General features: G+C 42.0%; 1 protein-coding gene across 4 annotated transcripts; it reads right to left on the bottom strand.

Annotated features, from left to right (window-relative positions):
- Positions 1 to 365: 365 nt before the first annotated feature.
- Positions 366 to 14,021, bottom strand: POLDIP3 (DNA polymerase delta interacting protein 3). Of its 4 annotated transcripts, none has more exons than XM_085569889.1 (9): positions 13,242 to 14,021; positions 10,342 to 10,726; positions 7,950 to 8,027; positions 5,996 to 6,091; positions 4,044 to 4,226; positions 3,144 to 3,221; positions 2,441 to 2,570; positions 1,194 to 1,260; positions 366 to 858 (listed from the first exon to the last, which is right to left on the bottom strand). In XM_085569889.1, exons 1-9 carry the CDS (start codon positions 13,262 to 13,264, stop codon positions 684 to 686), a joined length of 1,215 nt encoding a protein of 404 aa, XP_085426015.1. In that variant the 5' UTR covers positions 13,265 to 14,021; the 3' UTR covers positions 366 to 683. The 4 variants fall into 4 exon arrangements, with proteins under 4 accessions (XP_085426015.1, XP_085426016.1, XP_021408403.2 ...); XM_085569890.1 differs by having other exon boundaries at positions 7,950 to 8,024; XM_021552728.4 differs by having other exon boundaries at positions 13,927 to 14,021.
- Between the last annotated feature and the right edge of the window lie 165 nt (positions 14,022 to 14,186).

Genomic DNA, 14,186 nt, shown 5'->3' with positions numbered 1-14,186 from the left:
ACACCCCTGCCCAGAGCACAATGGCCAGTGCACTTGCGCATACGTCCCTTCTGCCTCATGTCTCTGTTGGCTCACCGCGGGCAGCTCAACTTCTCCCGCTTCTTTTCAATGTCCCAGCTGCCGAGCAGGAAAGTGTCCAACAGCCAGAAGGAAGAGTTATGCCACCGAATGCACACAAGTCCTTTCTGGATAGAGCCCAACCTGCCTTTGTACCCAGTGCAGCAACTTCAGAAACAACGTGGTGCGTACCCAGTGCAGCAACTTCAGAAACAACGTGGTGCTCTTGCCTGTGGACAATCAAGGGGATGCACCCTTTAGTTAAAGGTCAGTCAGAAGAAAACAGAAGGAGATCACCACTCCTTCCCTCAAAGTCTATGTGCATTTTTAATGGCCACTGGGGGCTTTGGAGTAAAGGATGGAGTTACATGGTATATGCTTGGTAATACATTACTGGCAGAAGGGAAAGGTTATTCTCTTGGGAAAAAAAAAAATCATGGAAGAAAACTCCAACTATGAAAACAGAAAGTACACACACAAGAGGAAACACTATTGTACAGTAAGGTAGCGATCATAGAAAACAAAAAACTTCAGGACAGGCAAATGCAAGTAACATCTGCACTCCTGCACTTTCCTCATCCCCCAGCTTATATGAGTTTTCCAGTCCACTGCTTGCTCCCCCCCTCTCAGAGTTTAATTTTGAATTCTGTGGGCTGCACAGAGGCAGAGACCCCTGAGGATTTGAAGAGTGCCTTCAAGATAGTTTCAGGGTCCACTTCAGCTGGGGGATTTGAGGAGGCGCTTGCACTTGACCGGCGTGGTTCCCCTTCCTTCTTGACTGAAGGAGTATCACTCAATCGGCTGGAGGATTAAAAAAAAAATTTAAAAGGCAGTATTTAACCTCTCTTTATGATAAATAAATTTTACCACTGTGTCTGCATTTACTGTTACCAGTGTATCCCCCTTACCTATATCAGAGATAAAAGTTTTAAATATGCTTTTCTCACAAGAAAATATCCTCATCTCAGATTATTTTTGAGCCTCAGGGCTGAGAACACTATGTAGTCAAGCTACATTGCACTCCACTCAACATATTGTGGCACAGAAGGGGAGAGAAAGAAAATTCATGAGACAACAATTCTCAAAATAGAACCTGCAAAAGCCTTTGGACCTTTTCCCCACTGAAGGACACTTACAGCAATATAGGCTGGTCTGAGGTGATGACATTCCCATTCATATGAAGATTGCACTTCATTGGCTGACCTAAATAAAAACAAAACACAAAATCCATTCTATCAGAAGTGGAGTAGGGCAAGATCCTTGAAACATCACGCAACAGCGCAAGCAGTAGAGTTCGACATGCTGGGGAAATAGAATAAACAGCTGATAAATCTTTTGTTGCAGAATCATAGCAATAGAAGAGCCACTGAAACACTCAGTACCATATGAAGGATCATACTAAATAACAAGTTACACAGAAGTATGAAGCCTTCAGCAGGGACACAAGAGGATCTCCCATTCTCAGCTGTCTGCTCCTCATCTGACATCCATAACATAGCACTCATCTAAAGAAAGAAAAAGCATCTATTTCCAGCTAAAAATTAACAGTTCAACAACAATTTCAGTTTAACATGGTTAAAAAATAAAATTGCATTATTCAAAGTTTATGAAGCATCTGATACTATTTTACAAGTCCAATTCAAAATGTTTCTAAGTACGCCCTGAAACTATTGCAAATACAAATTTTACTTGTATTTTGCAAGCAGTTCTGTAAGCAGGTAAAGCCTTCCTAAGGACTTTCTGTGGAAGAGTAAAGTTTTACAACAATTTCTGTGAGCTCGAGACAAGTCTGATAAGAGGCTCCATGTTTACCCCTGAAAGAATTTTCTACCAAGGTTGTTGACATAGAAACCAAGAAAGAAAGAAGGATAAATACGAGAAACCTAAAACTGCCTATTCTAATAAGCACTTTGCTTGTCTTTTGTGACCAATGAGTAACATGTAAACTTATGAGTTCTGTAAGAATGTGTAAAAAGGCATGCATGCTACAATAAACAGTCTGAAGCCTTCTGAAAATGAAGTGTGTTGCTTTGTATTGTCTCCATCTCAACTACGACAGCTTTACAGCTCTCAGTACCTAATTAGAAACACAAGGAATTTAATCTGAAAGTTAGACTACGAGACTCATCAGGACCCTGCCCCCAGCTCTGAATGTGCTTTTTCCAGGAAAATGTGGGTAGGGCTCTTTATTGCATTTAAATAAACTGTGTATATATTCAGCTAGTTACACAGCAATTATTATCTTATCTAGCTCTTGAACTGATTTTCTAGTATTTCTCTCCTGCTACCATATTAACATCTAAGATACTTTTAAACCTTCCTCTCAGGTGGAAAAGTAATTCTTTTTTTTTTACACTACATGCAACTCTGGCATCAAACTTACCATCTAAACACCTGTTGTTGTACTTCTTATATGCTGTGATAGCATCTTCTTTCTTCACAAATACTACCTCAGCCACGCCAGGGTGCACCAGCCGGGCTCGCTTCAGAGCGCCACACACACAGAATAACTCCTGAGGACAGAGAGTCAGTCATGACCATGGTCACATCAAAGGCACTGCATGAGAAGGGTTTACTAGCTTCATCACACCACCCATCCTGCTTATTAAATACCTGACAGGATCTGGACACTTGTCTTACAGTGTTTGTTACGGTTTAAGTACTTGGCACTAGTAATAGAGAGTACACAAGCAGGGAAGTTCAAGGCCAGTAACCCAGTAATGTTTTTCCCACAGGAAGTCTAGATTTAATTCTCAGCCCCGTGAGAATGGAAGCCCCTAGATAATTTGGATGGAGGCATAAGTTTGGGTAGAAGAATTATTTGGTGTGAACTCTTCTTCTAAGTGATGTCAGGTATCTCAAAATACTCTGTGGGATTTTGTCCCATGTTCTTAAGTACACACTTTTTTTAAAAAGTGCAAACAACCCCCAAACAATCAGGACCCCTCTAAGTTTTTGCACAGACAGTAAACCCACATCACACCTCTCTTCACTGCATTCACCATAGATCAAGTGATTTATCAGAAAAGGTAGGACATGGAAAGGAAATGTCACTCATGCACAGTCTGGCAGAAAGCAACACTCACAACAATATCTTCTTCTGTGACTCGAGGATGCAGATTATTTACGGTCATCTTTGTGCCTTCCAAAGGACTGAATGCCAGCTGCCAACACAAAAAAATGCATCACAGAAATATGGCACACAATACAGCACAGCAGAGAAAGCAATAAAAAGTCACTAAGGATCTATCTAGGAATGTCTGTACACACACACAAAGGAGAGCTACTGCTAAGTAATGGGAAATATCAATGTTTACTAAAGCCCAGTTCATCTGATGGCAAAAAGGAGCTTCTTTTCCATGCTAGTTTTTCTCTGAAGTAACTTTTCACTTATTCCCAAGAATAACATTAACTTAATCTGCATACATGGTACTCTGGTCATGCCCACACTTTTAATAGCCTGTCTCTGTTGTACTCTACACCAGCCAGCGAACCCCAAAATACAGCTCCAGCCTCTCAAGAGCATGCTGAAGTCAGCACACCTAGGAACACCTGATGGGTTACCTGTACCCAACATCAGACAGTTTGGCAAAGCAATTCCAGGCAGGCTGTCTACAAATTGCCTGGGAGGTCTCATGTGTACATTTGGAAGAACTCCTTTTTTTCCTTGCTAGCTGTAGGGGACATAAAACGTATGAAATAGTGTTAAAACACTACTCCTAGGGACATGAAAGCCACCAAGGAGCGTCCAAGCAATTACCACCTTCCTGTAATATGGATTCCTCCAGGATCATGCACAGGGAAGGGATGTTTAGACAGGTTTCAAATTCTTGGAACATGGACTGCAGTTATCAGAATAACCTTGATGATGTCCCAGAACTAATGGTGGAAGGCAGGCACAAATGAGCTGTTCACATGTCCAATGAACAAGTTTCAAATGTTTCAGAGACTTCTATAAAGAGCATTTTCCCCTTCCCTGAGCTCACCTCAACAGGTGCTGGCTCTTTTGGAGGCACTTCCTTTGTCACTAAGGTCCGGGACACGTTTGCCAAGGCCTTTGTCCGTATAGGAGGGGCAGTTGCAGGTGGAGCTGTGTATGTATCGTTCTGGACCACTTTAGTCAGGGGAACAGTCTTGGACAGAGAGAATTTATTGCTGCTCAGACCAGTCTACAGGAAGAAAAAAGAAAGCATCTCAGAGCTACAGCATACAAAAGCCATCACTCTTCTTCAAGCACCACCACCAGAGTATTACTAGTATGCACTGCATGTCCTTCCCAGTGTCAAAACCACTGCAGTGCTGAAGACTATCAAAAGCCTCAGAGAAAAAAAATCAGTGCAAGTTTCTGCGCATAAACATAGAAAGGTATACTTATCCAGAAAGAGCACTTCCCTCATAAGCACTTTTTGGCTTCATACTTTTCATAAATGAACTCTAACAATGTGATCTGAATTGGAAAAGCTCCTTTCATCTGCAGACTTTCAAGTACTTTATAAAGAGTTCACAAAGATTGCTCATTAACAGTAAGATTGAAAATTCATGGAACAAAAAGCAGTAATTCCTCAGAATTGCCAAGCTAGGGCACACAAAGACATTGAACTTAAGCTGAAATACCTGAGTTTAAAGCCAGACAAAACTTGTGCTTGGAAGCTGATGTGAACTGGAAAGAACAAATTTACTTCTGAAAAAAAAAAACAACTCAAAAAACCCTCAAAAGATTATTTGAGAATCACAAATCGCCTAAGATCTATTCTGAATACCCACATAAGGAAATAAATTCCTGGGGTAATCACAGTACTACAGTGCCTGCATGATGGTAAAACCACATGAATTTGCTTTCCAAGACCAGAGAGTAACTTAGCCCAAACCTGTGCCCAACTCCCATGTCTGAAACAGGGCTAACTTCAAACACACGAGGTTGGTAAGGGCCTTATCCAGCTAAGCACTGAATATTCAAGAATGACGACCACAGAGCCTCTCTTGGTCTCTGTGCCAGATGCTAATCAATACTGTGAGAATTTCACCAACTAGAATTTCTTTTGCTGCAGCACATTTACTGGTTTGTCTTCTCCATGATCACTCCTATAAAGGACCTTTCGCATGCAGTGAGTGGACAGATCTCACTACAGCCTTCTCAGCCTTGAGACACTGCTCTCTCACCTTCTCCTCATGCATAATACAGTACAGCCCTCTGACCACCCTGTTAACTGGTTTCAGTCATGTCTTTCTTGTATTGCAGAGCCCCAAGATAGGCACAGAATTCTGGATACATTCTCAAAATGTAGAACAGCAATAATTACCTTCCTTGCTTAATTACCTACAGTTGGCTTTTGCTGCTGCAAGGATGCACTACTCGCTCATTCTTAGCAGATCACACAGCAGGACCCCTAGGCTCCTTCCTACAAAGCTGCTGCTGCTTTCTAGCCAGTCAGTTCTCAGTTTAAGCTGCAGAGGGCCATCCCATGCCAAAAGCAGGACCTTGCGTTTTTCTGTACTGAAATTCCATTTTCTCCAGAGCAACAGTCCTCCCCAACAAAATGCCTACTAAGATTTTTGCACTGCAGGAAATTTCCTGCTTTGATGCCCAATCTCCAGAAGCAGCAGAAAGCTTTCCTTGCTGGTTTACTCAAACAGTAACAAGACAGGTTCAGTGCACTTTCTCAACAAGAAGAAAGAGCCAGGATGCAGCAACCTGCCAGCAGGGCAGAAAGCACACATTCTGGCTGCTGAGAGCCCATAAAACCAGTTACTTAAAAAAACTATGTTCCAAAAATAACAGTAGAAGCATTGGCACAAAGTAAGGGTGGGGTGAAGAGCAAATATTTGAGGAGAAAACAATTTACAGACTTTAAAAGAACTTAAATCCTTTTAAGACACAGCCACTGTGTCCACGCAATGTGAGCACAGCATGGTGGGGAATGTTCAGATAACCCTTTACCGAGTTGTGCAGGAAACTGTTTGTGGTGGTGATTTTCATCTGTTTGCTAGGAAGGGGAGAGACACTTTCATCATCGTCTTCCGTGTCATACAGGCCCTGAAGTAAAGAAGGTAATAGTTTACATGCAGGTAGATTTCATTGAGACATTTCAAAAACAAGTAGTTTTCTCCTGCCTTCAACCATCTTCAGTTAATGAACACAATTACACTGGATTTTAGTTTCAGGTATATAAGTCCATGTCAAAACATCAGTATAAAAACTACTGGACTTTCTTTCCAAAAATACCACAGTAAAACTGTTTCCCTAGATATACTGAAATCACAGAGATTCCTCTACTCCTGGACTTCATTAGGACTGTTGAAGCTACATTATTGCAATAAAGCCTCAGGGTCTTTTTAGCACTTTCCTACCTTTACAGTTGAAACCTGTTCATGTGATTTTTAAATTAGTTTGGGAGCGTATGGTGGGTGCTTTTGTTTGTTTGTTTGGTGGTTTTCGTTGATTTTTTTTAAATTAAACAAATGCCCACTGAATACATGTAAATGGAACATTCCTTCTGAATAGCCTACTTTCCTTAGCACAGGACAGACCCATTTGGCCCTAGAAAACACTGCACTAAGACCTTTACTGAATGAATTATTAATTTTCCAGTTCAAATTAACACTCACAGCCTTGCCTTAAAATACTGAAATGAGCTCCTACACAAGTATTTTTTCGATTCACCCTAAATAACGTTAAGAAAAATTCTAGACACATATAGGAATACCTAATACATAAATCACAACTGCAAGCAGCTTCCCATTAATTCAGTAAAAAGGTAAAGAAAAATGGAGGGATTAGCAATAAGAGCTTGCAAAATCAGTGGGCTGTCCATAGTCGGCAAAATTCTGGTTTACAAACAGGGAAGTTGTTCCAGTCACAGAAATGTTATGAAGTAAAAAAAAAAAAACCAAAATGGACAGAGAACAGAGGAGAATTGTGCAGAAAATAAAAGAGCTAGGAAACACACTAGGCATCAGGATAAAGGACTTGAGTTGGAGACAAAATGAAATGGATTCCACATTTACAACGATGAGGTTGGAATAATGAAGACACTTCCTTAAACAACAGCATCTGGGATAGGTGAGGGTAGCAGACCAGCATAAAGGTAACATACAAAAATAGATAAAATTACTATAATCATGGCAAAAAAAATCACATGACATGATACTGTGAATATCAGATTTCCAGTACTTCATGCAATACTTCATGTACACACACAAAATAACATAAATAATAAAAATATCCAATTCTTCTCTGAAAGCACCTACAGTAGTAAGATGGCTGAATGGCTGGGGGCTGTGATGAAATCTGTTAAAACTGATGCCAGAAAGACAATGCTCTAAGGTCTTTCTCAAAATCTGCTTGAAAAGGGTTTTGGGAACTCTGGAAGTTCATCAGAATACTAGTTAACATCACGTTAACAATCTCTATCAGGATTCCAGCAGTGGCCCACAGCTGGGATTTCACAGAAAGGTTATACCCTCTCCCACCTCACTGCAGTATATTTGATCATGTACAATCACATCCTCTCTCTGAAGAGGCTGGCAGCATGGTGAATCAAAACAACCAACAACTTGATCTGATGTGGTGTCATAAGAAATTTATACAGAAACATCAGAGCTAGAGGTCTGCCTCTAGGGAAAAAAATAGACCATTAGCATACAGATAAAACTGGGAATATCTACTTCTCATTCCAGTATCTCATGCACTAAGAATCAAGATAAATTTTACTAAATGAAAGCCTCAATTACCACAAAACTATCTTAACCGTGCAAGACACAGTAGCTAAGCTGATGGAGAAGTTTCAAATGTTTTCTTTCCTACTTAAAGAGTTTTCTTTGCACCTGCCAATGTTTATGGACACATTTTCTTCCCTGTTAAAGGCAACAGAGAGTACAGAGCAGGTACACACCTGTTTATGTGTATGGTTGTTCACCACATTGATCCTCATTCCTGCTGGATGAGAGTGTCCAGGAACTGGAGCCTTCTGCTACAGTTAGAGATAAAGCACCAAAGCATTAAGCATTGCAGTCCATCAGGTTAAGTTCAGAAGATCAAAGCTTTACTTGAATACCCTGAGATCACTTAAATTAAACTTACCTTCCCTGCTTTGAAATATATTACCACAATATGCTCTTAGGTAACACTTGTATTTCCTGTGATATGTTCAATATTGAGATAGCTTCACTTAAATTAAAATCTAAAGACCACATGAAGAAAAGGATTCAAATTACTCAGGGTTTAGTGCAAGATTACTGGGAAGTTAATGTCAGTCCTGTCAGGACTGACTAGATCTACATTTCTGCCAATACAAAACCATGAATGGGGTAAGTCACAAAATGTCTCTTCTTTCATGCTACTGGAAACTAAACATACATATCTCCATCAAACAAAAGGAGAATATACACTGCCCCTTAGCACTGGAGCTGGAATAAAATGATGCACAGGGTAGTGTGCAGCCCATTATGCCATGAAACAGGGAAACCACAACAGAAGGAGGTAGGGAATGTACCTGTACTAATCAATAACTGAAATCATGCAGCAACATCCATAAAAATGCCCTTCTGTTTTTTGCAAAAGCTGGAATCTGTCCATTAAAGGATAATTATTCTTACAAAAATAGTCCACACATGTAATAAAATCTTCAGATTTGCATTTTCTCTAGACTGCAACTTATATCATAGCACCTCATGTTTCAATTTGCTGATCAAAGAAACAAGGACACCCATCCTACAGAAACAGCAGCAGACCTACTATCATTTTTTGGTTTCAAGGTTTTTTCCTTCCTTTATGATAAACAAGACCTCAGGACAGCACATTTAGAGCTGTGTGCTGTACCTTGGATCAAGATACACTAGTTTGATTCCACTTCCATGTTCTGGCAAATAGGAGGGTCAGAGGCAATTTGGAATTTCAATACAAACATTTTTTTAAATTTTTAGATAATTGCAAGATTCTGTCTAGAGACTGAATCACCATGATACCCTATGTATTAATTATATGTTCCCTTGCACTATGTTGTCTAACAAGCAGAAAATACTATTGGTCAAAAGAAGTAAAACAAAAAGCCCACAAAACACCAGGTCAGAACAAACAGCTACTGCACCAAGTCTCTGGAAATTACTTTAACTCCTAGAAACTTCGTAGATGATGTTCAATTCCTCATGGCTGATGCTGGTGATTTGGCTTAGAAGGACAGTAAGAGTGCTAATCACCCTCCTAATTAACAACTGCTGAACAGACTGCTCTACCATTAGCCCTTCTTACTACCTCAAGAGTCCTTTCTCCTTCTTACATCAGCCTGCCAGGAAACCTGCAGAGTAGTGGGAAACTTCCTAGGCCAATTTGCAGAAGAAACTTGTTTGATGTTTCTCTTCAGCAAAACCCAGAGTCTGCTGAACTGCACGCTCATCTAGGCTTTCAAACTCATGACAACAGATTTCTGGGTATGAGTAAGCACACTGCTGATTTTTGGGAGGTTGAAAATGGAAGAGCTAGACTAGGAACTTCAGTTACATGCTTGTACAGGTAAGGAGCAAAACCACTCAAACAATAATCCCAACAGTCTGTAAATTTCTCTTCTGACTCTACACATTGGATCTAATAGACACGGTTCTAGAGCAGTTGTTTCTCAGAGAAACTGGCTAAGAATCAAGTTGCTATGCACGCAGCAAAATGAAATAAGAAAACCCAAGGAAATCAGCAGGTCAGGGTGATCAACTGATTATAATACAATTGAAAAAAATCTTGAGCCTCAGCAGGAATGCTTCATGTGATCAGGCAAATCCCTGGAAACCAGACAAGTATAAAAAAATTGTAGAATGGCTCATTGAATTTTAAATTTTCTTAGATACAAACACAGCTGCATATTCTAAACTGCTATTCCACCACTAGGATAAACCAGTTATCTATACAGGACAATCCACCACATCAGACTTGCAAAGAGGAGCAGTATAATAATACCAAAAAATCCGCATCATTTTGTTTGCATTCAGGTAGGAAAGAGACTACTTAACCATTAAGACATCTCCTTTAATGCTGACAGGAGCTCTATCTTAGTCTTTTTGGTCCCAAAATTAAAATGAAAATTTAAAAGAAAGGTGTGATTCCACAAAAATCCCAAGAAGCTGCAAGGACACACAAAAGGATCAGAATCCCACCCCATAGGCTGGAATGAACTGTATCATTGTTGCTTCTCTTGTAACCATATGAACATACTAATGTATTATCCTGTCTACTGAACTGCTGTAGAGTAGCAGCAGTTCAGTAGAGCAGAGGGGCTCAGGGGCGACTCATTTACCTACTTGGATAGTTTTGGTGATTTTCATGGCTGGATTTACTGTCCCCATAGCTGGGCTGATAGCAGCTGGAGTGCTCCTTTTTAAGCTGATCTTCTCTCTGGCATCCACCACTTTGGTCACCTTTTCAGCAGCAACACTTTGCTGCTTACGGGAATTCAACATCTCTCGAGCATCCTGCACCTTCCCTTTGATTTTGAACCGAGCGTCCTTTTGAACCAGTTTTTCTCGGGCATCTTTAACCCCCAGTTTGTGCCGGGCATCAGCGAGTCCAATCTTCTGTCGGGCATCGAAAGTCTGCTGAAAGCTCACAGCTGGTGATCTATTCAGAAGATTTTGTTGGATCCCAATGCGAGATCTTACACCCCCAAACACTGGCCTTGTGTTAAGTCTGAGGAGAGGGAAAAAAAAAAAAAAAAGAAAGTAAGTTTTGGGCATTATATTTGTGCTGCTGCAAACAAAAGTTCATTATTACTGCACAGAAGTTCACTCCAGTTGGATGTCTAAATACAACAGCAGAACTCCTAAGCTCTTTCATGCTGGATTTTTTTTCTACAGAATCAGCTAAGGAACTGATTTCCAAAATCCATCCTTAAGTTCACATTTACAAACTAAAGGGTCTGACTTCAGCTGTGCTAAGTACATACTACATTTAAACAAAATTCAACAACGTGGGTACTTTGGGGAAACCTCTGAAGACAAAGAGGAACAGGAACAGACTGTCTAGCTTTAGGAGTGAACAAGTCTGCTAAAGCATCCTCTGTAATACAATAATACATCCTGATATGAAGGAAACATACAACTACACATGATTTCAAGAAATCTGGGCAGCAAGTTCAAATTTGTGGGAGCACAGCAACTTGAATTTTAGTATGTACAAGCACCAGTAACAATTCCAGTTCAAAGCCACCAGTTTCAAGGTTGATTAGCTTCCAGCAAGAATAGTCATTAGTCAAATTACTTTCTAAAATAACTGCCTCTTCTTTAATCTACTAAAAGAACTACTGCACTTGATGGCCTTTACTTTTTAAGCACAACATTATCACAATACTAAGCACAGAAAGACAACAGCTCACAAAAACGACAGCATTTGTTCTTGTAGACAAACATTCATAAAAAGCAGCACAATACAGGGTAAAAACTAGAACTACCTTCTTATTACAGGTCTGATGCACTTTTTCAAAATCTGCCCTAAGAACAAAACCAGTTTATCTAAATGGAGTCTCTCTGATGAGTATTTTTAAAGTTTTTTATTTCACAGGGCTTTTTCGTACTAAAAAAAAAAAAAAAAAAAAAGTAGAGAGAAAAAATACTCTTGCTGTTGACTTTCTAAAAGTCAAAATAGAGGGCTAAAAAGTTAATCTGCTTTCAGAAATGTGTTGCCCAGTATTATAAAGTGTAAAAGTAGATACCTGGAATTCGTTGTAATAAAAGAGTAGTATTGCAAAATCAAATTATGATGCTATTTCCATTCTTCATGGACCTTTACATTACTATTTCCTGATCTAACTCCACAACCTTTACCTTATTTACAGTCATGTATTTTCAATGAAGAGATCTTTCAAAACAAAACCCCAAACAATCAAACAATGAAAGACTTAACCTCTGCTTCTGCCTCTCTCATTCTTGTGTCTCAATGTCTGGAAAGCTGGGACTGGAGTCCCATTTTATCACCTATCTAAGAGTCCTATGGCTGCTCTCTCATACAGCCAAAGCAAACCAGCTAAAAGAAACAGGAGGATTATTAAGACTACCTATGAAAATATACACAGAACACAGGAGACTAACAGTACCCATAAAGCAACAGCCACGGAGCAAGACCTTCCTTGCAATTTTAAAAAGCATTTATTTAGCAATGTTGAAAGCATTCAGCAGGAGCACTGCAAAGGGCTGGATGAGTGGCTCATGAGAGAGGTCAAAGTACAACCAAAAATGTATGTATCAACATTTAAACTAGAATTAGTTAATACTGTTGATGACAAAACCCAGTGAAATAGGTTAAGAAACTGTACTGAAGATTACACCGTTTCTGAAAAGTTGTCTTTACCCTAATAATCAACTCTCTTTCACAGATAATTGCCTACCCTACAAGAACATTAACTGCTGAGGTATTTGTGCCACAGCACCTGAAATAAAAGCAGATCTCAAAGATCTAATTCACTTTCTACGATTCTAAGCTCTGGCTTAAATATGTTAGGGACCAGTACATTTTATTAGTGAAATTTTTTCTATTATTTCATCTAGGCTACTGAGCAGCATGGATATAATGATTTAAGTTTATCCAGACTTCACAAAGCCAAGTTTGCTACCTCAGGAATTTATAAAGTGAGCTAAACAAACACACAAGAAGAGTGTGGGGCACAACAATTCTTACAGTGCTGCAGATGGATTATTGTTCAGAAAAAAAAAAAAAAAAAAAAAAAAAAAAAAAAAGGCAGGAAGAATTCCTGGAAGAAATGAGAGTTAAAGAGGGATTAAGGAGGTACTTGGGGCATAGTAAGCAGCCTAAGACTCTTCCAAATATGCAGGACAACATGAATGAAAGCGCAAAGCTAAGGCTTTGTCTAGACTAGGATTTAAATATGTTGGAATGTTTTGGAAGTATATGTCAGCCAGGCAACGCAGAATATTACTCTAGACATGTAAGTGTATACACATTCAGAGTCAAAACCGAAAAATAATAAATTAAAAAAAAAAAAACAAAAACAGAAAAAAAGGAACCAACAAAGCAAGAGCACACAGAGCTAACAGAGATTGGGGACAAGTTCTTCAAAACCATTGCGAGACTACGGCAAAAGCGAAAATGAAAAGGTACCGAAGGAGAATCCAGGTAAGAACTGCCAACCGTGGCAGTAAATGGCCCAGCTTAGGCTGGAGACTTCTGCCACGCAAAGAAATAACCTGACCTTGCAGCTCCGATCTGCAACATGCTCCACGTCCCCTCAACTACTTCGGACAACCAGGCGGAGCACCAGTGACCACGCTAGAGGGACGACGCCTTCCGCAGCCCGGGCGGCGCTGCGGCCGAAGCCCCGGCAGCCCGGTCCGCGCGGGCGCCCGGCGGCCCCGGGCGTTACGGCCCCCGAGCGCCCGCAGCCCTCCCACAATGCACCGAGCCGCTCCCGGGAGCGCGCGGCACTGCCGGGTGACACCGCAGCCCGGGTACCCGCGGCGTTCGGGGCGCCCGCCCCGTTACGGGGAGCAGCGCTGCGTTAATCGGTGGGGACAAGCAGGAGGCAGCGTGGGCAGGGCGAGTCGGAGGGCTCGGTGAGACATGGGACGACGCCAGGAATCCCGAGGAGACCGAGAGGGGACGGGCCGGCAGCGCTCCTGCCCCACCGGGGCAGCGCCAGGCACAGGGGCCGCGGTGGGGCCCGACCCCCGCCCCGGCCCTGAGTGACAGCCGCCGCCGCCAATCGCATGGCAGCGCGGACCCGCAGGCCCGCGGCTCAGCCAATGGAAACGCGAGGGCGGGAGCAGGGCCGGGCCGCGCCGAGACAGCCGCGGCCCGCAGCCCCCGGAGCGGAGCCACCCGAGGAGCGGCCGGGGGCCGCCGGCCCGAGGCGCTGCGTCGCCGTCCCGGCCGCTCACCTCCCCTTCACCGTCACACCGCGTTTCCGTATGAGCTCGTCCAGAGACAGGTCCGCCATCTTGTCGCGGCCCCAACGATGAGACGCAGCGAGAGAGTCCCGGAGGTGACACCGTGCGGCTTCCGCTCCTCGCCCCGCCCCCAGAAGTACGGCGGGCCCCGCCCCGGCTCCGCCCGCTGTGACGGGCCGCCCCACAACTCCCCGCGGTCCCCGGGCCTCTCATTTGCATACGGCGCGGCACGGCGCGGCTCGGTTCGGGCT

Source organism: Lonchura striata, chromosome 1A, assembly GCF_050655825.1.
Source record: "Lonchura striata isolate lonStrDom1 chromosome 1A, ASM5065582v1, whole genome shotgun sequence".
Classification (NCBI taxonomy): domain Eukaryota; kingdom Metazoa; phylum Chordata; class Aves; order Passeriformes; family Estrildidae; genus Lonchura; species Lonchura striata.
This window is presented reverse-complemented; position numbering and strand designations above follow the sequence as displayed.